Source organism: Saccopteryx bilineata, chromosome 4 (genome assembly GCF_036850765.1).
Source record: "Saccopteryx bilineata isolate mSacBil1 chromosome 4, mSacBil1_pri_phased_curated, whole genome shotgun sequence".
Classification (NCBI taxonomy): Eukaryota; Metazoa; Chordata; class Mammalia; order Chiroptera; family Emballonuridae; genus Saccopteryx; species Saccopteryx bilineata.
Window position 1 is genome coordinate 181,192,412 of NC_089493.1, and position 22,353 is coordinate 181,214,764.

The 22,353-nt window shown below is 42.1% G+C and overlaps 1 protein-coding gene across 4 annotated transcripts in view; it reads left to right on the plus strand.

Moving 5' to 3' along the window:
* LSM11 (LSM11, U7 small nuclear RNA associated) overlaps window positions 1-22,353 on the plus strand; it is a 152,765-nt gene that overhangs the window by 9,292 nt on the left and 121,120 nt on the right. The window contains exons 4-5 of one of the 4 annotated variants that reach the window (XR_010731070.1): window positions 31-138; window positions 17,951-18,063. Coding sequence is in view for 3 of the 4 variants with exons in the window: in XM_066273153.1 (XP_066129250.1) it covers window positions 31-441 (411 nt within the window). In the remaining variant the exon portion in view is untranslated. Of the gene's footprint in view, window positions 1-30; window positions 5,063-17,950; window positions 18,738-22,353 lie in introns of those variants that run through there. The other 3 variants (XM_066273155.1, XM_066273154.1, XM_066273153.1) reach the window with 3 other exon arrangements.

Consider the following 22,353-nt stretch of genomic DNA (forward strand, 5'->3'; position numbering starts at 1 on the left):
GGCTAAAATTTGTCATTGCTTTCCTTATAGCTATTTGATCGACTAAAACTTCAAGATTCCTCCAAGAAGGAGGCAGATTCTAAGTCTGCCGTTGAAGACTCCACTCTGTCCAGATACTCCCAGACATCCACTTGGAAGGTAGCTTCAGTGTGGGGAAGAGGAGACACTGACCGGGGTTCCCGAAAACATTCCCGCTCTGTCCCTTCTTCCCTGCAGGCATCCACAAGGGAGGAGTCCAGGTCAGAGCTGTCAGGGAGGACCATGCGGACAGAAGGGTCTAGTGCAGGAGGTACCTTTTCCAGAGCTACCACCCTTTCCAGGGGCCAGTCCCGTAAGAAAAAGAAAAAGGCCAAAGTAGATTACCAGAAGGTATTCACTAGGCACATAAACCAGATATTCATCCGAGGTGAAAATGTCCTACTGGTTCACCTTGCACAGTGACAGCTCGGCCTCACTTGAGCTTTGGCTTTTAGACATCAAATGCATGAATCGCTGCTATGCTATGTCCTAGTATCCCAGTAAAACCCTGAGCTGGAATGATTCCCTCTGGTACTGCATGTGTTGAGGAGAGAGCCAGGCTCGGGCTCTCTGGGAGATGAGCTCCCTCAAGGGGAGACAGGCCTTGGGAGGGTAGGTGTTTGTATTAATATCAAGGCAAAAGCTGCATGTGAGCACACGCGTCTGATTTGGCATCATGGTCTACTTCAGACACTCAAACTGAATATAAGATCTTCCATTTGAATCAGGGGTTACGGTATGAATTGAATTAACTCCATGGACTTCATAGCATTGGGGAAAGAGACTCACCTCAAAAAGAATGATCTCATTGTCAAAACTACTGCCCTGAGTACTTATGGATGTGATTCTAAGAAAAGCAGTATAAAATTGCCCTGCAGCTCTGCACCCACATCTTGTAACTAACTGTTGAATTTTGCTCTACACCATTCTCTCTTATCAAGAAATGGATGTCTATAAGATCTAAGAAATTTACCAACCTATGTAAGGGTGAAATTTGAATGGTTAGTATGCCCAGAGCAGCAGTGAATGCCCTGATTTTATCCCTCTGATTATGGAAAGGAATATGGGACCTCAGCGGTCTTCCCTTACCAGAGGTAATATCTGTCAATGGCTTACCAGGTGGGACTATAAGATGCTCGTGTGGTGGCTTCTTGTCCTTCTCTCTGATTTCTGTGGCATGGTACTACTAATGCATGCACCCTATGTATCGCCCCTCTGTGACCTTTCCTGTGAGCTTTATGGCAAGTTACTGTGACCTCCATGTCTGGCTTCAAAGAGTGCTGCATGAACACTCAGTGATACAGTGATATATGTGCGTTATCCCGCCGAGAGTCCCCTTCCCTGGCAGGGCTGGCCCTGTGCAGAGGATCTTTCAGAGTGGTTTTCCACGAGACACTGGTGGTAGTTTTATTCCCTTGTGTCAGGCTCTCAAAAACCACAGTGGGTGGTGTCTGCAAGGGACCCTTTACTCACAGCCTGGCTTCAGTAACGGGAATACATAACACTTTCCAGTACTACTTGAATCATATTATATGCTTTTCAGTCACCAGTGAAGAGTAAGCTATATCTTGACACAGCCTATTAGGCAATACCGCTATACTGATTTTTTTTGTTTTGTTTCATTAGTTGATATTTGGTTTTGTTTTAGTTAATTCATGTTCAAAATGAGAATAAGAAATAGCTAACTAATTAAAATGCTTGAAAGGAAAAATTTCCCCTGCTGTACTTGTTGTGTAACTTAGATAAGCCTTCTGAGAAGCAGGGTGAATAAAGTTGATGGAGCTAGGGTGCCTGGGCCTCCAGCTAGCTGGGTCACCGCTCATCATTAAAGCAGAGCAGACTAACCCTCTGTGCCTCAGTTTTTCCCGTCAGACACCTACCTCACAGGAGCACTGAGACAGGATTTTAGGAAAGCATTTTAAAGTCTCTAAGCATGTCTAAGTGCCATAAGTAATTTTTACTAACTCTGTTTTACAGTTTGGTAAAAGTTCTTATGAGCAAGAAGGTGCTACATAAAGTAATCTCTGTAGGTGTCATAATTATGATCTTGGTGTGATCAGAAAGCAGTGATATCTTCAGGAACTATTTTCCATATTCCTTTCCTTTCTCTTAAGGAACAATGGAAGTTCCAGAAGAATCTATTCAGTAAGAGGAGAGTAACTTTTCTTTGCTGCTCCCCTTCCATCCTAGCCCCCACCCCTTTCTGGTCATTAGCAGAAAGAATTCCTTTGAAATTCTCAGGGGTTTATACAATAGTACCAAAGTGAGAATGAGTAGCTAAAAAGGACACATTTCCAAAAGGGAATTTGTGGAAATTGTTTTGTTTATTTTTATTTTGAATATGCTTTTTAGAGCTAGAGCAGATGTACTAGATATTTAGAGAGGTGCCAGGTCACAAACTTGACCAGTCATCTTTGAAATCTGCCAATCTAATCTCTTCTAAGTAGTGTGTCTAAAATTTCAGCCCCCTCCCCCAGAAAACCTCGGTTCCCCAATAGTTGTCCTGTTGAACCCTCAGGCAGCCCTGCCTCTGCCTCTTGAGCAGTTGCCCCTGTTTGGCTGTCCTCGTCTGTCTGCCCCCTTGTTCCTCAGCTAGAAGCTGTAATGGATACTGCATTTTCCCAATAAAGTAAAAATTTGGAACCAAAAAAACATATGCTTATTTTCATGTTTGTATATAATTTTCATATATCCATATAAGGATTTTTTTACTGCTTTTCTGCCCAATTTAACAATTCTGGCTCTGAAAATTATTTTAAAACTGATCCGTCTTATGTGCCCACTTATTTGTTTGGTTTGGACAGTGATCCTGGACTGAATGAACTATCTAGCAATATATTATTTTGTAGAAAGCATAATACTTTTTTAGAGAAATCAATTTTTAATCATTGCCTTTTTCTTTATTATTGGAGAAATTTGTGTTAGGGAAGAAAAAATAGGTCCTAAAAATGTATATGCTGCCAAAAACTGTCTTCCTCAGGAGGAGAGGGAAGGGAGAAGGGACAGCTAGAAGTGAGAGTCTGGGAGGCCCACCACCATCCTGAGGAGGGCTCTCAGCAGGTGCAGTGCAGCAGGACTGGCTTCTCCCATTCTCCAGAGACTGCGAATTGGGAGACTTGGTAGGAATAGTACTACTTATTTTTGAACATCCAACTTCGGTATTTCAAAATAATCTCTAAATATGGGAATTTGTTTTCCAGACATTTCACAGGGCATACCTGTGTACTTATTGAGGTCCTCCAAGGAGTTTCCAACTTTTTTAGATAAGAACCAGGGATGGAGACATGGGCGATATGGTTTTACACCCAGAATGACTTTATGTGCCATTGTCTGTGCATAGAGGTGATTCTACTGCTCTACCACTCAGAGAGCTTGCACTTGAGGTTGTCTGTTCTAGTTTCTGGGAAGCATTTATGCTGCACTGCAGAGGTAGGCTGTTGGTGAGTTCTCTCTGTACATGGTGCATCTCAAATCAGAAAGCCTAGACGCCTTAGCATTAAAGTCTAGGTGCATAGGAATCCTTGCTATGAGATGTTAGTGGATCAAGAGGGTCTTTATTTTCATGGTGACATAGTCCAGAAGCACCTTTAGAGATTGTCAGGTCATGAGCTATGAGGTGCCCTTAATCCTCAGAAGCCTTACAGAAATGTAGGTGTACTGCTTCTATCCTTTGAGAAAAACAGAAACCTAATTTGATGAAGGGGAGATATTCGTACTCCTGTTTGCACTATTTCTAGAGCAGCTGACATAGGTAAAATCATGAAATAGAATAGGTTCTATAAATTACTTCTTTAGATTTTGTCTTTAAGAAAAAATTTAAATTATTCAAAGACAGCTAGCTGTCACTGGTGCTGCCCTAAAGTTTTTCAATTCTTTATTTTTTATGAATGAAATGATTACTGTGGGAAGGTCAAGCTGTATGTAAGATTGTCATGGTATAAATATAATGGTTTCGCTACTGTTGTAATTTTTCTTTTCCTGTGCTAGATACAGAACGCAGTCAGCCCTTTTCCAGTAACTTCTGCTCATCAGCCTGTTTTTCTGGGCAGTAAATCCCAGAAAGCTTTTCTTAGTGATTGTAAAGCAAGAAGATCTTACTTGGGCCTGTGTTGGAAAGGTGGGTGGTCTGTCATTGCTTCCTGGCAAATTGAGTTGGTGGATTTAAGATAAGCCTTTGGGGTCCTGTCACAGTTTCCTAGGCTCTGAGAGAGGGTTGAGCCTTCTTTACTCTCAGTGTTTTGAGTATTTTTCAAATGTTTGTAAGTTCTCTTGCAGTCTTCTAATAAAAATGAAAGCTCTCTGTCAAGAAATGGTTTTGGATGGTTCCGAGATCTAGGGGGGGAAAAAAAAGTACACCTGAGACCTTCAGTTGGTCTTTTATTTATTTAGAATAAAAAGTAGTTTGATAAGCAACCAGAGTTAGTGCTTCTTTTAAAACACTCTCTGAAAAGATGGGGAATGTCCCTCAGGAAAGCTATAAAAGCTATCCTCAATACATTGAAATTTTTTTGATTTTTAGTTCTTTGGAGCAAATGTCTGATGTTACATTTTTAGAGCTGTGGGGGAAAATGTCTAAAAATTTTTAAGAGATATTATTTAAGCAATGATTATCTGGCTGAATTATGTGTGAGCTAGGTTCTAGGGCAGCTGTCCAGCTCTTTTTCTGTTGTTCTGACAGTAAAGCAGACAGTTTTAAGTGATGTCTTGAAAAGTGATTTACTTATTTCATACTGACATCTAAAGATGTTAGCCTTCTGGGCTACCCTGGGGATACCCTCTGCACCGTGACTTATTAATGTTTTTCTAGACAAGGCTAAACCTGTATGACTATGAATTTATAGCTTTTCTAGTCATATACGAGCTGCTAAAAGAAAAAAACTATGACTTGTAATCTTGTCTTGAAATTACTGTTAATTATTAAGTTCATCTAACCCCTTCCTGTTTAGGGAGGATTGCCGCTAGTAATGTCAGTTTGCTATGTTCTGCTTTAGATATGTGTCATATGGGAGTCTGGAAACTGTAATAAATATGACTGTATTAATGTGATGGCTTCTTTGTCTCTGCTGATTTGGGGAGGAGGGAGTGGAGAGGAGACAGGGAAGTCTGTTACCAAGTAGAGATACCAACCTAGAAAGTTAAAACATTTCCAGCATTGTCATTGTTGTAACCTTGTGCCTTTTCTTTACCAAAGCACACACATCTAGATTTTTATCTGTGAGGTAGTTTTTCAAGTTTATTTGAAGTTCGTGTTTAGAAAGGAAACTTGGCCCACATAGTAAATTATCTCCTTTAAGCCCCAAGCAATGGTACTTGCCCTGTGGATTCATTCTACCTAGTCGGTCACTGGCATTAACCCATTGTCTTCAGGATCTCCTGAGGTCACCACTGACTGCTCCCTTCTGCCTGTTTTACCACATCTGACTAATTAATCCTCACCGCTTCCAGAAATATGTGAATTTACCACCAGCTCTTCTCTGTGCATGTACAGAAAGTTGAACTGTGCAAAGATTTGCTGTATTGATTACTTGATCTCCAGAACTGAGCCCCCTTGGGAAGATGGACAAAAGTCATTGGTTCTTAGACAGGGAAACCTCAAATGAACTGTCGAGACCCATTTCCCCACTTTCAAAGAATTTATTAAATTGGGCTCAGCTGACATACAGGAAATTTCTAACCACCGAAGAAGTGGAGGAAAGAGAGACAAGACCCAAGTGCTCCATTTCTGGCTTGTTTTATAGTCAAAGATTTCTGATTAAATGAGAATGTCCTCATTCGTCAAAATAAAGGCAGAAGAATCAGCTAGCTTGACGTTTAAAATATACAGTGATAGTTAAATATTGGCAGGAGAATGGAAGCCACTGGCATGAGATATATCTGTCACTCTTTCCCTATGCTTTCTGGGTAGGAGTGGCAAGAAAAGAAAGTTTCTTGCCCAACTACATTCTCTCCTTGGATAGAAGTGAAGGTTCTTTCCATTTGCTAAATTACCACTAGGTGGCAGTAGTTTAAAGAGAACTGCTTAACTAGAGGTCCCAGAAAGACCTGCCTCTCCAGATCTCCAGTCACTGCTACCGTTGTTAGATGTTCACCAGTCCGGACTGAGATAATTAAGGAAAACTAAGCTATAATCGATTCAAGGGCAGTATAAATGTTTCTTACCATTATTGGATTTACCTAATTTGAAGCTTAGGAAACCTGATCAGCAGTTGGCCAGTGAATGTGCTCAGGGATGTGTTTAAGAGAGAGATTGCCCAGTGTTCACTGTTTTAGAGTCTGTTGCTATTCTCACATCATGAGGTTCCTCATTTTTTCTTGGAATACTGTCAACCCATCCAGCCTCTTTCCACCTGCTTGCCAAGGATCACCCCAGAAAACTGTCTTGATGCCCCTATTTCTCAGTGGCTGTTTCAGTGTGGGAAATAATTCAGTTCCACTCAGTGTTGGTGCCTGAGAGCCCATTTGTGAGAAAAGCTGTAACTCTTGTGATTCCATGACCAGAATTGAGCCTCCAGAACTGCAGGCCCTGGCCGGTTGGCTCAGTGGTAGAGCGTCGGCCTGGCGTGTGGGGGACCCGGGTTCGATTCCCGGCCAGGGCACATAGGAGAAGCACCCATTTGCTTCTCCACCCCCACCCCCTCCTTCCTCTCTGTCTCTCTCTTCCCCTCCCGCAGCCAAGGCTCCATTGGAGCAAAGATGGCCCGGGCGCTGGGGATGGCTCCTTGGCCTCTGCCCCAGGCGCTAGAGTGGCTCTGGTCGCCAGCAGAGTGACGCCCCGGAGGGGCAGAGCATCGCCCCCTGGTGGGCAGAGCGTTGCCCCTGGTGGGCGTGCCGGGTGGATCCCGGTCGGGCGCATGCGGGAGTCTGACTGTCTCTCCCCGTTTCCAGCTTCAGAAAAAAAAAAAAAAAAAAGAACTGCAAACAGATATGCTGTGGAATCAGAGGAAATTGTATAATAGACACAGAAAAGTCTAGTTTTAGGCTGGGCACTGAGGCAGAAGGAATCGGTGGGCAGTGCCAGGAAGTCTCAGCACTCCATGTCAGGTCCTTCCGAAGACCTCATCTCTACCTCAAGAAGTAATTTCCCAGCAGCCTATGGTGAAGAGGAGTACAGTATGCGAAATAATAGATGCTGTCTTCAAATGAATAACTAAAAACAAGATTACAATAAAGAGCTTTGTTTCATGCGTTCTTGGTAGCTTACACTACACTTCGCTCAATCACGCTATGTCATGGAGAAGAGGACAGAACATCAGTAAGAAATAGTGTCATTTTTGAACATTCCAATCCTGTGCCAAGTATGTTACATGCTTTACCTTGTTCAGATACAGCTACCACGAGAAGAAGATTTTTGTCCCTATTATATGGGAGGGAACTGAAACAGAGGTTAAGTAACTTGCCAACATCTCTGCTAATAAATGATACATTTGCAATTCTATCTGGATTTGTCTGACTCAGTTTATTGTTAGCCAGTTGCACCTTAAAAATACTAAATTCCTTAGGCATTGACCAGAAAAGTTTAAGGGCAAGCTGAGTTATCCCCTTAGACTAATCAGATACCAGAGGACTGAATTAAAATATAACTTGTTGGTTTACTCAAGTGTCTCTAGTCTCTTCTGATTCGTACTGGGGTTTTTATTGTTTTTTAATGAGAAGTTGACGTGCACTTGGGCCTTCATGGCTTTCAGAGAGGACTGGGGCAGCAGACCAGCTGTGGTTCTGGGAAGGGTGGCTGCCAAGTGAGCATCATAAACTATTTCACCCACCAGATAGTTTGGTTGTCGGAGGGGTATCGATCCAGTAGTCTTGTTTAAAAGGCTGTGGAGTCACTCGTGGTCTTTCCCCGCTCCTCAGTATGCATTCAGAAATTCCACCATCTCTTTCTTTCCAGTAGGCACTAGCGCTTGGGAAGAATGCTTTCTCTCAGTCAACGATGAATCCATCTTACTAAAATAAAACTTCTCAAGGCTAAGCTATGGATATGCTCAAGCTACAGAAAACTAAAGGACCTATATATAGTCTTTCTACTGAGTCCTAAAAGGGCAAAACCTGAAAGATTTGGCAAGTTGTACATCCATCTTGTAAAATTTCCCATCAACTTGCTGATGTGTTAATTTCAAGGATATGGCAATCCTGGGAAGAGCCCACTATCCCAGGCTTTCACTGGTTACGTCAGAGTCTCTAAAATAGGGATAATAACACCTGCTTTGTGGAGTTGGTGACAGAACATGCTCGGTCCAGACAGCAAACACTTCATGTCAGTCATGCTGTGATGAGCTTGCTGTGTGATGCTCATCAGCTTTCTTCACTTCCTGTGCTTGCGTTTCATGTCCTGAGACCAGGCCTGGCAAGCAAATGGACACAGCAGCATGTTGTCATCCTTCCTTTATTGTTGCACATAGATGTTTGCAAAATTGTTTCCAGGCTGCCTGAGTTCTCCCTGCTTCCTCAGCTGGCTCTCCCCAGGTTAAAACTTCAGAATATCATCAGCTTCCCCACTGCTGGGAGAACTGTGTGCTCCCCCAGGAATGACATTAGACTCCACGGGACATTCATTAGCTGAGGTTACTAAAGGACCACAGGGCACTGGAATGGTAATTTTCTACATGGGACCCCAGTGACCCAGAGCGAGCTAGCTCAGCTGGTCTGAGCATGTGGCTAATGAGGGAAGGGTCATGATTTCACTCCTGTGTGGGCCAATTAGTGTCACGTGGAAAAGCACGCTCCTGAGGCATCAGACAGCAGCCTTACATGTGTGTGGCACTGGTCACCAGGATGGCTCAATGTAGCCATCATCACTTTCTAACACTCAACCCAAAGCCTACATTTCTTTCTTACTACATGGCCTATTGTTCCCAAAACTTGGGTCACTCAGAGCACCTAAATGATTTTTGCTTTATCCTAAGTAGTCCACTGCATTTTTATCTATTCAATATTTTTTCTATAAATTGATTCACTTTTTAGTTTACACTTAACAGTGATGGTGCATCACTACCATCAATGGGAAATTTACCCTAAATTTAAAGTACAACTATAAAAATTAAATTATCTTTATACTCTACAAACACTTGAGCCATGAGTGATTGGTGTACTATGTGTTAATAAATGTTGCAGATATATAAGCTGTGTGTGTTATGTATACGTTATCCTGTAATAAAATGGTGACCTCAGCAAAAACAGAATTAAAGCAATAGTTTTACTGGAAAGAGTTGGGATCAGTGACTGAGGAGTTTCACCCTTGAAGTTATGAAGTCATTCTTGCAGGAATTTCAACACCAGACATCTTCCTAATAGCCATAAACATGTAGCTGTAAAAGCTAAACTCTAAACTAATCTAGGGTTTAACTTGCAGTTAGCTTTAGCTCAGAAGTCGTGGCTTTTGTTTACACTCTCTGCTGGTATTATTAACTCTGTTTCTTACACATCCTTATCATTATGTTTGTTTTATGATAAACAAAGCACAAATGTGCAAAACAGGTGTGTTGACTTCACAACATCCTTGTTCCTCTTCAGTTATGTGCCAGTTCATGCTTATCTCCTGGGTTGGCCAGTTCCTTATAGAGATCAAAATACAACCAATAGAGGTGTTGGTAATAAAAATCTATTCCCTAATTAATTGAGCATGTTACATCCAGTCTAGTTATGAAAGTGCATTGGAAGACAGATACGTATAAAAAGAGCAGACACACACACGCCTCTTCAGGGTGGAGAAAGCTCAACCACTTTCGTTTTTGAGGTTCCCAATACATTAAAAAATGAAGAAAAGTCAAAGCACAGTTGTGAAAGTTGTATCTATTTTACAAATTTAGGTTGAATGATGGACAGCTTTTAGTCATCTCTGTGTACCTGTGAGTGGGTGTTAAGCCTCATTTGGAGGTCTGAATGTGAGGTCTTTGTGAATGTAAGGTCCAGAGGGCCCCCCCCTGCTCCCAGGTTAGGCAATGAGCCCTGCTAGGAACATTGACTTATATAGAAAACTGGGTTCAAATGTACCATAAGGCAGAGTGTGACATTTTAGCAATGTGGAATCACAAAGTTGGGGTGTAGAAGGGTGAGGAAGTGAATAGCTTTCATTTTTCTTCTTGTGTAACCCCTTATGGATTCTTGCTTCAGTCATTCCCATTATTTCAGTGCTGCTTGGCTTATCCCACTTTTATAGCTTCCTTATCACCCTTGGAAAGTCATTAATAGGTAGCAAGGGGGCAGACCATTTTATAAGTGCCAGAAGACTTACTTATACCAGAAAATCAAGATATTAAGAGGCAGGAATGCAATTACAGCTTTTTCTATTGCACATGGACCCGATGACTACTTTAACCACAAGAACTACTTTGAATGACTGTTCTCTCTCTCTCTCTCTCTCTCTCTCTCTCACACACACACACACACACACACACTCACATGGTAAAGAGCAGGGAAAGGCCTTCTGTTAACATCTACAATGTTCTTGTTGCACAATACTTGCTAGATAAGATTGTATAATTAGAGAGTGTGCTGTATGTATTTATATAAAACAGTATAAAATTGTACTTAAGAATGATCCATTAGGATTCTGTTTGTATGGCTTGTTCTAAGATGAATGCAATGCATACTTGTGATCTTTGTCTTTGAGGGCAGAAAGTGATTAGTTCATTTGGTATTCTGTGTGAGGAATCTGATGCTCTTGTTATGGCCTCTTCCCTACCCTTGCCAAATCCAATTATGCCTCAGCAAGGCCTCTCATCCCCTCCTCCCCTGTCCCCAGAGTTTGAGCACATCTGTTGCTCTGTGAAAAGTATTTTGGCAGAAGCTGCCTTTCCCTGTGCTGGGAGTCATCTGTTCTGACCTGGCTTAGAACTGTTTGTGTGTGTGTGTGTGTGTGTGTGTGTGTGTGTGTGTGTATAGAGGGAGAGACATTTATATGCATATATATATATATATAATTTTAATAGAGAGATTGATTATTATGACATCAAATCAAGAGTGAAATAGAGATTCCAACTTCAAACTGGTTGAGAGAGACTGGTTTAAAGCCTCATGTACCAGAGAAAGAGCCCAGGATTCTGAATGTCTTCTTCTCACTCTACCTTTCACACCAGTCCATCCTGGATATAACCCTCAATGATTGTGCCTCAAATCTAGGTTCTCCTGCACTGAGTGGGTGGGTATTCAAAAATTAATACTGACTCTTCATTTTGAAAGATATCACCAATGACCTACCAGATTTCTCTGGTCACAGAGATCTTACCAGAAAGTAACATATCTGAAAACTCATCCTGCATAGGACTGCCAAATGGTGAGCCATCACATCTTGAATTGTATAAGTGATACCTCAGTTCTTAGGGTAGCTGGAACAATTTGGCCAGTCACCTCTAAGCACAAGCATCAACAGCTTCATCAGGGTCCCTCAGAGGAGGCTGAATGGAACAAGCTAGAAAGGTGTGGCCTATGGTTATGCGAACATGGAACCTCATGGGCCTGGTGACATGCAGATTGTTACGCTTCCTGTCGAGGAGCTGAGTGCAGCAGCTAAGAAATTGCTTCACAAAAGCCAGAGGTAACATATGCCCGTGCCCATCCTGGTACAGGGTAGCTACCAAAGGAGTCCATGTCCCAGTTGCCCCAGGTGTCATCACCACCTGCATAATTTTCAGGGCCCAGTGAAAAATGGAAATGCAGGGCCACTTGTTCAAAAACCATTTCAAGGTGACAGCAGAGCATTGACCTAAGCATGGGGTCCTGCTAGGCATCCATGAAGCTGACCCTGCAAGAAGCACAGCACCAGGCCAGAGTGGAGCCAGCAGGAAGTTCACCAGGGGCGGGGAGAGGGCAGCGGGCTCCTGGGCGGGCACAGTGCCAGATCTGTCTTCACACATGTTGGATTCTTCCCTCTGTGACTGACATGCCCTTTCGGTGGTGTCCAAGCTGGCTGTGCATAGCAGCTACTCTAGCTAGGCATGAGCGGTCTATGAACTAAAGCATTCCCATTATTTTGAAATATATACTTTGAGAAAATTCTCAAAGATTTAAAATTTACACAATCAAAAAATTTCAACAGTGCAATTGTCAATGAAAGAAAAGGAAGAGCTGTTAGACTCTTTAACTATGACCCAAATGTTGTAGAATTTGAAATGGTTTTTAAAATGTGATTTTTTTTTTTTTTTTTGTATTTTTCTGAAGCTGGAAACGGGGAGAGACAGTCAGACAGACTCCCGCACGCGCCCGACCAGGATCCACCCGGCACGCCCACCAGGGGCAACGCTCTGCCCACCAGGGGGCGATGCTCTGCCCCTCCGGGGCGTCGCTCTGTTGCGACCAGAGCCACTCTAGCGCCTGGGGCAGAGGCCAAGGAGCCATCCCCAGCACCCGGGCCATCCTTGCTCCAATGGAGCCTTGGCTGCGGGAGGGGAAGAGAGAGACAGAGAGGAAGGAGGGGGTGGGGGTGGAAAAGCAAATGGGCGCTTCCCCTATGTGCCCCGGCCGGGAATCGAACCCGGGTCCCCCACACGCTAGGCCGACACTCTACTGCTGAGCCAACCGGCCAGGGCCAAAGGATTTTTTTTTTAAATCACTAACTTGTATAAACAAAGTTTATACAAGTTAGTGATGACTGTCAAGAATTTGGAGAGGCCATCATTAGAAAGTCTTGATGGGATTTTAAAATCTTCATCAGGAATTGCTATTCAAGCATAAAGTCTGATATTAAAAAGCTATATTCATAAAAATAAAATGCAGATTTGTCATTAAAAATTAAAGAAATTATTTTTTAGAATTTTAATATAAATTTAGTATTTAATATCTTCTCTAAATTTTGAATTTTATTTCTTATGATTGTATAATAGAAAGAAAGAGTAATAAAGGCTTTTTCTAAGCCCCTTATGGATGCCCCAAGTCTTTCCCCACCCCCAGTTTATCCCAATGTGTACCTTAAACTATTAACATTTTTATGTGGTTACAAAGTAGAAAATGTTGGAAGCAGCAATCTAGCCAGCAGCTTTCTGAAGGAGTCTGGAGTAATAACTCTTGTTTTCGCCCCCTGGTGGCAGAGACTTGTTGAGATTTGACTTAGGAAATCCCAGCGTGACTGAAACAAGATCCAATCACGGAGACAACAGTACAGTACTTCATAGAGTTGTTGAAATGATTACATGAAACACTACATATAAAATGCTCAGGACATTGCCTGGAGTCTAGGAAATACTTGATGAATGGAAGTTACTATTACCTGATGCCTTGGATACCCAATGAGTTAACAAATTCTGTTGACTGTGTCTACAGTGCCTCAGCTCTGTTCTTGACCTTACTTTCCGTTCCTCCTATTCTACCCCAACATAATTTAGCATTTTTTCACGGCTCTTCTGACAGTTATATTAGCCCCTTCATTTTCCTTTCAGGTTCCAGTGTCTTTAACCCCATCTGGTCAGTGAGGACACTTTAGGTGGCAAGTAACAGAATATCCAACTCAGACTTATTCTTTCATACATTAAGATATTTGAAGTTTCCAGAGATGGTTTAGCAACTCAGTGTTATCAGGCCTCAAGTTTAGTGTGTGTGTGTGTGTGTGTGTGTGTTTTGTTTTTCTTTCCCCTCATGGTCTCAGTATGGCTGCTGTAGCTTCAAGTATCACCTCCTCTCGTGATGACATTCAAAAGCTTGGAGGAAATGAGTGTTCTCCTTGTGTATCTCTTTTTATCAGAGTGGGTAATTATTCCAGAAAGAGTTCCTCATAACACATGTATCTTAAACCAGTTATAGGCAAAGAGCTATGAGATCACAGTAATTGGTTTAGAAGTCTTATTGTTTATCCTTGGACCTGCGCCTACATCCCCTGAGCATAGCATTAGTCCCAGACAGAACTGGGATTCCGCTAGCCAGGAAAGAGTGTTGGCTGTGGAGTAAACAACCAACAGCTTCAGCCAGTCCTTCCTACACACCATTGGCAGATTGATCAAGCATTTCTCCCTTAAACAAGAATTCAGTCTCCTGAGTCCCTTCACCTAGAATTAAGTGTTTGGTCCCTAACCTGCCAGATGAAGTCAGATTCCTTGAGCAAAATCCTCTTGGAGAATCCTATACTTTTCCTTCCTAGCTCCTATTATTACACTTTGTACAATAATTGTATATACATGAATCTAGAGAACTGCATGGCTGGTATCTCTGCCCAACTAACTCCAGAATGGAAGCTCCATTAGGATCGGGTCTGTTTTGTCCATCATTATACTAAATACCTAATGCAGTAGGTATTCATAAGTATTTGTTGAGTGAATGAATGTCTATACGTGTCAAAGGAAGCCAGCAGAATTTCAGCAGTTAGAGATTTAATCTGGCAAAAGCAGGTTTCTATGTAGCTATCAAAAAAGGTTGAAAGAATTTGGTACCTCAACATCATCAACATTTTGTTAACGACCTAATTGCCAAGCCCTGTGTGCACACGGGACCATTAGTAATTCTGTAGCTATGCAAATTAAAACAGTGATGTATGATTTATAGCTTTAATAACATTCTGAAGGCTCTTAAATTTTAATCACTTGCAACATCCTTTTTAATATTCAATTACTTTATTAACTAATTAGGTCACTTGCTGAAAAAGCACATAAGGCTGGTGCTATTTTAGTATCAGCTGAGCCTCACAAAATACCTTTGAAATGGTGCAAATGGTTTATTTATTTTAAACAGATCATTAAGATGCTATAATTAATAAACCAATTATGAAAAAAAAAAAGGCCTGATAGTGATAGATGCACAAGTACAATAGCAGTGTCCGATGGATTCGTCGTTTTTATGCACGTATACATCAAGGGGCGAAACTTAAATGAAAACCCACAGTAAAAAGTGCTTTCCTAAATAATTAATTTGTGTGATGACTGATAACCCTATCACAGCAAACCTAACTTGAGGCTTGTTCATTATGCAAACCTGTAATGTGTACTTTCGTTTCATCTAATGACACTGACGATGGAAAATCCACAGCATGCTAAACTCGGCGTTCCTTGATTACTACAAGAGCCTTAATTTGCAGACCGAGTTGGGCACTTCACGACTTAGTGCGTTGGAGTGAGCGGAGCCTCCCAGAGGAGAATCAGGAGACACACACGGGGTCAGCAACAGCCTTGCTTATTGATTTCCCAGCACTCTGTTAAGGTCTTCAAAGCAAACAAAGTGAACAAAGAAAGCCGAGGCCAAGCCTGTGGGGAGTTTTCACCCAGTATCCTCAAAGGAGTCTGTGGATCACACTCAGCCCACATTGCTAATGCACAGAGATGCTGGGACTAGGGCTTAGTGTCCATAACGTGCAGTTCTTAGGCCTGGAGTAGAATTTTATTTCAGGGTCAGGGTGAGGCAAGAGGAACCAAATCATTTTGCTGGGCTGGGAAAGAACACTTTCAAATCCTAGAGGCCAGGTAATTTTTCTTGGCAAATATAATAAAACCACTATTTATTGATTGTTTACTACCATTTGGCACTGTGTTAACTGCCTGAGTAATCTTCTTGGATAGTCCAGGCTATTTGTTTAGTTGACATTTATTTACTGAGCACCTCTGGCATCAGGCACTGTTCTAGGCACTTGAGATACTGGGGGTGAACTGGACAGACAAGTTTCTTGCTCTCATGGTGTTTATATCCTATTGGGGAAGAGGGACAGAAATCAGACATCACAAGGAAACAAAATAGAAGCAGCTGCGTTAGGCCGTGGAAAGTGCCGTGAAAACATGCCAACAGGAGAACGGAAGACCGAGGGGGTGACTGGGCCTGTCTTTGCGATTGCGTCGTCACAGAAGGCCTCTTGGAAGAAAGTGACATTGGCAAATAGACAGAAGGGTCTTGAGCAATGTAGAGTTTGTTCGTCCCTCAGAGTGACCTGTTTTCTGCTTTGTGCACTTTTGAAGTTAGTGGAGGTGGAAGGGGAAGCAGCTAGGGAGAGAGACAGGGAGGGGCGAGAGCGGCAGGTCAGGGGGAGCCAGGGAGAACGGGCGGTGACACCATCATGATCAGTCTTTTGCAAGTGCGGCCACTTTTTTTGCAGTCAGACTCCAATATGAACTTGCACTTGGTTGTTCGTGTGTGCACTGGTGGGTTCAGAACTACAGAGAGCTGGTTCTCAGCTGTACTCCTTACTGTTACTGCCATGCTCTGCAACTGGCTGCTCTATTCCTTACTGTCACTGTCATGCTCTGCAACTGGTTACAGCTATGTTTTTTGGATTTCCAGTCTGTTTCGCACCTTCAGGATGTGTTGATAAAACTTTATTTTCAAAATATTTATAAATTTTTACATTGCCCATGGATGTTAAGTTCTTTGGAAGAGAAACCTAGCCCCAACAAGAAATCTGATGCTTATAGACGTGGGGAAACAATATCATTCTAATCTGTGAGTGATGCTTATAGACGTGGGGAAACAATATCATTCTAACAGAAAACATCGAAAAGGGTCCCCAGAATTTCTGTCAACTGTGAAATAAACAGCAGTCCAGCAAAATGTGCCTCTCCCTTCCTGAGCCCCTTATCTGGGGGACTGCTGGGGCTGTTTTTACTAAAATTCATATGTATATCCAACTCCTAGCCCAAGCTGAATTACCTCTGAGAGGTGTATTAAGAACATTCTTTTCAAAGGAGACAAGAGAAGGTTAAATATAAGCAGACCCCTATGTTAATGAATAACTGCTTTGATGGGTGAAGTTCCATCAGAGTTGAACGACTATTTGTCCTTTCCCTCTTCATGGACCCAAGGTGGTTCCCAATCAGGAATGCAAGTGAAAGAAGTGTACGACTGGTACTGGAGTATTGAGAGAAGAGCTGTGAGTTTTGCAGTGAACTTGGACAAGAAAAAACTAGTTCCATGCATCTCTTAGGTCCTTGAAGTAGACTAGAACGTTTTTTCAAGTCTTCTCAAAAGTCTGTTTCTCATTCTCGTGGCTTTCTCTCACTATCACACTGTTCAAAATAAATTATTTTGTGGCCCTGGCCGGTTGGCTCAGCGGTAGAGCGTCGGCCTAGCGTGCAGAGGACCCGGGTTCGATTACTGGCCAGGGCACACAGGAGAAGCGCCCATTTGCTTCTCCACCTCTCCCCCTCTCCTTCCTCTCTGTCTCTCTCTTCCCCTCCCGCAGCCAAGGCTCCATTGGAGCAAAGATGGCCCGGGCGCTGGGGATGGCTCCTTGGCCTCTGCCCCAGGCGCTAGACTGGCTCTGGTCGCAACATGGCAACGCCCAGGATGGGCAGAGCATCGCCCCCTGGTGGGCAGAGTGTCCTGCCGGGTGGATCCCGGTCGGGCGCATGCGGGAGTCTGTCTGACTGTCTCTCCCTGTTTCCAGCTTCAGAAAAATGCAAAAAGAAAAAAAATAAACTTATTTTGTTTCAGTTTTTGTTCCATTTAATCACTAGCATTGTAACGGCATTATAACAATGTAAATTGTCATTGCACATGTCTATTTCTGCCACACTGAGTATTAAATAGATCGTTTCTTAGAAAATTAATTATTGTGAACTATTTTTCTAGAAAAATTATTACAAATTTGGGAACATAGTCCATTAGTGGCCTGGGTCCTCTTTCCTTTTCAAAATTTGAAATGGGAGCAAGATGGTTGGGTTTGGAGGTCTGAAAAGGACTGTAAAAGAACAGGCTTTGAGCCTTCACATGTGAGAGTGACCCCTGGGACACACATCTTTTACTCAGGAGGGGATTCTTCAGGCTCTTCTGCCGTCTCTCAGGGATGGATAGGGTGAGAGAGCATGTGTGTCCAGAGCAAACGGTCCACAGACACGAAAGTGGGTCGCATCCTGGGACTCAGCCCCTCCTTTCTCACACCCATTAGTAACTGAACCTTTGTAAATGAACATCCTATCCATAAAGTGAGGTTTAGTGTCCCACCACAAATTGTATATTTATAAAATAAACATTTATTCCACTGGCATTCTGCCTGTTAATCATAAGTAAAATTTATGTTTTTGTGTTTTAGATAAATAAATACAAATAGATACTCCATCCTTCTCATGCTGTGGCAGACCCTCTGGTGTTCTCCCAGGGCCTGAGTGAACCAACCATTGAAGATTACCGCCCTGAACAATTGAGGTAACCCAGGGGAACATGGTTGTCTGGTAGAAATCTGCTCTGTGTTGGTGGGGAACAGATCTACTGCTAGGGGCACCTCAGTAGCGTTTGGGACATGTCTTGTATAAGAATTTGAATGGAGACCCTGGCCAGTTGACTCAGCGGTAGAGCAATGGCCTGGTGTGTGGAAGTCCTGGGTTCGATTCCCAGCCAGGGCACACAAGAAAAGTGCCCAATTGCTTCTCCACCCTTCCCTCTCTCCTTCCTCTCTATCTTTCTCTTACCCTCCCACAGCCAAGGCTCCATTGGAGCAAAGTTAACCCAGGCACTGAGGATGGCTCCACAGCCTGTGCCTCAGGTGCTAGAATGGCTCCAGTTGCAACGGAGTAATGCCCCAGAGGGGCTGAGCATTGCCTCCTGGTGGGCATGCTGGGTGGATCCTGGTCAGGTACATGTGGGATTCTGTCTCTCTGCTCCCCCGCTTCTCACTTCAAAAAAATACAAAAAAAAAAAAAAAATCTGAATGGAAAATGCATTCCACAGCCCAGTCTGGCCGTTGACCCTCAGTGGAGCTTCTGTTGGGATCACTGGTCCTAGCTTTCAAAGAGATGTGCAGTTACCTTAAATGCCAGCAGTTCCCCATTTTGCCTTCCTCATGTTATCAGCACAATTTTTGCTGTGTTGGGGGACCGTGGTATTGTTATTTTAGAAGTATTTTTAAATTTTCTCAATCTCATTTAAATTAATGCATTTAAAAATATCTTTTATATCACTACCATAAATGGAATGCCAACCTCACCTGACAAAAATAGAAATTTAAAAAATTATGTGTAATTATTAAATTAAAAAACAAACCACAGTGAAATATCACCACACACCTGTTAGCATGACTGTCATTAAAAGACAGGCGAGGCCCTGGCTGGTTGGCTCAGCGGTAGAGCGTCGGCCTGGCGTGCGGGGGACCCGGGTTTGATTCCCGGCCAGGGCACATAGGAGAAGCACCCATTTGCTTTTCCACCCCCACCCCCTCCTTCCTCTCTGTCTCTCTCTTCCCCTCCCGCAGCCAAGGCTCCATTGGAGCAAAGATGGCCCGGGCGCTGGGGATGGCTCCTTGGCCTCTGCCCCAGGCGCTAGAGTGGCTCTGGTCGTGGCAGAGCGACGCCCCGGAGGGGCAGAGCATCGCCCCCTGGTGGGCAGAGCGTGCCGGGTGGATCCCGGTCGGGTGCATGCGGGAGTCTGTCTGACTGTCTCTCCCTGTTTCCAGCTTCAGAAAAATACAAAAAAAAAAAAAAAAAAAAAAAAAAAAGACAGGCTATAACAAGTGTTGGTGAGATGGTATTGATAAGAAATGGAACCCTTGTGCACTGTGGGTGGGAATGCAGTTTGGTGCAGCCATCATTTCAAAAGGTTTGAAGTGGTTTTTTACCATTCAATAATGAATTAAAAAGCCTTTTCAAGTATAAAATATAGAATTATGAAGCTATAACTAACAGAAAATAACGACTTAACATTATTGAAGAAATTGACAAACTTCCGCACTGACGGCTGATTCCTGAGGGTGTAGCTTTTATGGGAAGCCCATGGAAAGATCCTCAGTGTGGGTCTGGGGACCCGCCTGGACTTGCCATATAACAATACAAATATAACAGATAATCTTGACAAAGAAAAATACCATCGTCTCAGATGGTGCTCCCAACTGAAACCAACTGAACCTATCATCTTCCCCAAATAGTTTTGGAAAGTGGTGAGGTAAAGGTGAAAAAAAAAAGAATTGAATAACAAAACAAAAGGTAGTTGTTATGAGGGGTGAGTGAATATTACTATTTACGTTGTCGTGAGTTTAAGTTGTTCATTTGCTAGCCTCTAGGACAGGGGTCTCAAACTCAACTCAGCATGTGGGCCGCAGAGCAAGATCACAGCCCTTCGGCGGGCCGCACTAGGTCTACAAAAGGCAACTGTTACGCAACACTTTTCTCACTGCAGTTGAAAACAAAAAAAAATCAGTACAACAAGCACAATCGTACATGCAGTTTACTCAGTGTCACAAAACGACCAGAAACTGTAGTTCGCATCACAACTGCTGTTAACTAAGCTAATATCTAGCTAGGATGCTAGAGAAATGAAAAATACAAGTAGGCCCCTAGGCTTACTTAATTTTATCCAAAATATTTTGAACTTCGTGGATTAGTCTGCGGGCCAAAATTGTTCGGCAGGCTGTGAGTTTGAGACCCCTGCTCTAGGATATGCAAGTGTGTATACAAGATGCATCACAATTCCTTCAGAAAATTTTTTTTCCGAATAAAGAAAATTTATTTTTTTATCATACTTTAACTGATAATAGTACAAATGTGATTGCATCTTAGCTGGCAGTGCCTGCCAGCATATGGCATTGGAATTTCTTCAAATGCTTCCCCACAATCAGGGTTAAGAGTATATTATTGCACATTCAAATATGTACATGATTTCCTAGTGAATTGTGGTATATAATATTGTCATATTTGCATGAACAAGACGGCCTGTTCTTTCCTACAAAATCACTTCCTTTGTCTCTGAGCCTACCTATCATTTGAAGTTTTTGGTTTTTGGTTTTCCGTCAGTAATGTTAGATGAGGTGGTAGTTGTGATGGTAATTTTTATATAGTTCTGGGGGGAAATGGATCTTCTATCCCACAAATAAGGCAATAATCTCTATGTAGGAATTCAAAGTGGTATTTTATTTTAAAAAGGAGTCACACTGAGATTACAGGGTTTTATATATGTTTTTGATGTTAAGGGTTCTTTCAAAGACAATAATTTTCAGCTTTTGATAGAATACTACATTTATTTTTTAAAAAATCACTTTCCTATTGTGGGGAATGGGTGAGACTTAATTCCTATTTTTTAAAACCTTATTCCCATGATGTGCATGAGGATGCAACCAAAATAATAAAGTATAAGGTTGTATTATACTTTCTCCTTGAAAAGGCCAAGGGGATAAAATGGAGTGTGATTAAGGGCCCTGTGTCCAACTTACTGAGGGTCTCATTTGGACTGGTTATCCGTGCCCGAATCGCTTCTGTATGGGGAGTGAAGGTTCCCTCAGAAGGACCCAGCAGTTCCCAAGTTACCTGAAGAAACACAGAAGTTCCATTCTAAATATTTCCCCATTCACTGAAGTCCATCTCATACTGATATGATCCTAATATTTTCTTGCCTTTCCTACCTGAAGATGACTCCTTTGTTTTAAAGAGTCTTGGCAGACATACAGTTTAGTGGAATAAAGTGGAAGACATTTTGAAGCACAGACATTGTAAGCCTCCAATCAGACCATCAGCAGAAAGAAATTGTACATCAGAAATGTGGCCACCATTTGGGAAGAGTGTTAGCACAAGTGTAGTGCTACAAAGAAGTAGATAACAGTTTGATTGTTAACCTCACAAACTCGATTCAATGTGACAGTGACACTTCACAGCACATTGCATCCAATCTCATTTGAAGCTGACAAAAATTGTTTCTGCTTTACATCTATTGGTTTATTAATGGTCTACAGCCTCTTAAGCAGATGCATATTCATTAGGTAGCCAGCTGTTAGGAGGTTCCCAGATGTCGAATGTAACTCTGTCTTGGAACATTTTTTTTTTCCTTATCATGAAACAAAGTAATTGAGGCCGTATTAAAGAACCAGTTAATTACTAAAGCAGTACCTTATGGCACCCTTTTTATCATTTAAATCTTGGAACTCTCGGGACATCTAAAAATTTTGGTAAAGAGACAGTATTTAAGAGCCAACCTTTATTATATATTTATATAAAGAGACAGATAGTGTGTGTATGGAAACATACATAAACACACTGTTATGTTGGAGGAATTAAAAGTATGTAAAAGGTAAATTTCAGTTACAATATCCTTTCATTGGTTCATTATGGGAATGAAGTCCAAAGGATAACACTGATATATCTAGTAAATTAATTAAAAGTAAAAATACTTTAATATTTTCTCTAATCTTATCACTTTTCTATAAAAGATGGTTATTTGTGTAACTTATGCCTCAAACTTCATCTTATATTTTTCATTAAGTTTGTATTTTTTCCTATAAAAAATAAGATAGTTTAATTATTGGCAATCAAACTAGGGTTTTCAAATTGCCAGGTATTTCTAAATGCCCTTTAAAACCCATCTAAAGATGTCAACTCAAATGTTTCCTTGAGAACAACTTAAATCTAGACATTCCATTTCTACTTTTACTTGGTTGCTGCTATCTCAAATCTGTTTCTCAAGTGCAAGAATCACAGGATCAAATAAAACATTGCCAAGAGCACAAAAATAAGATCA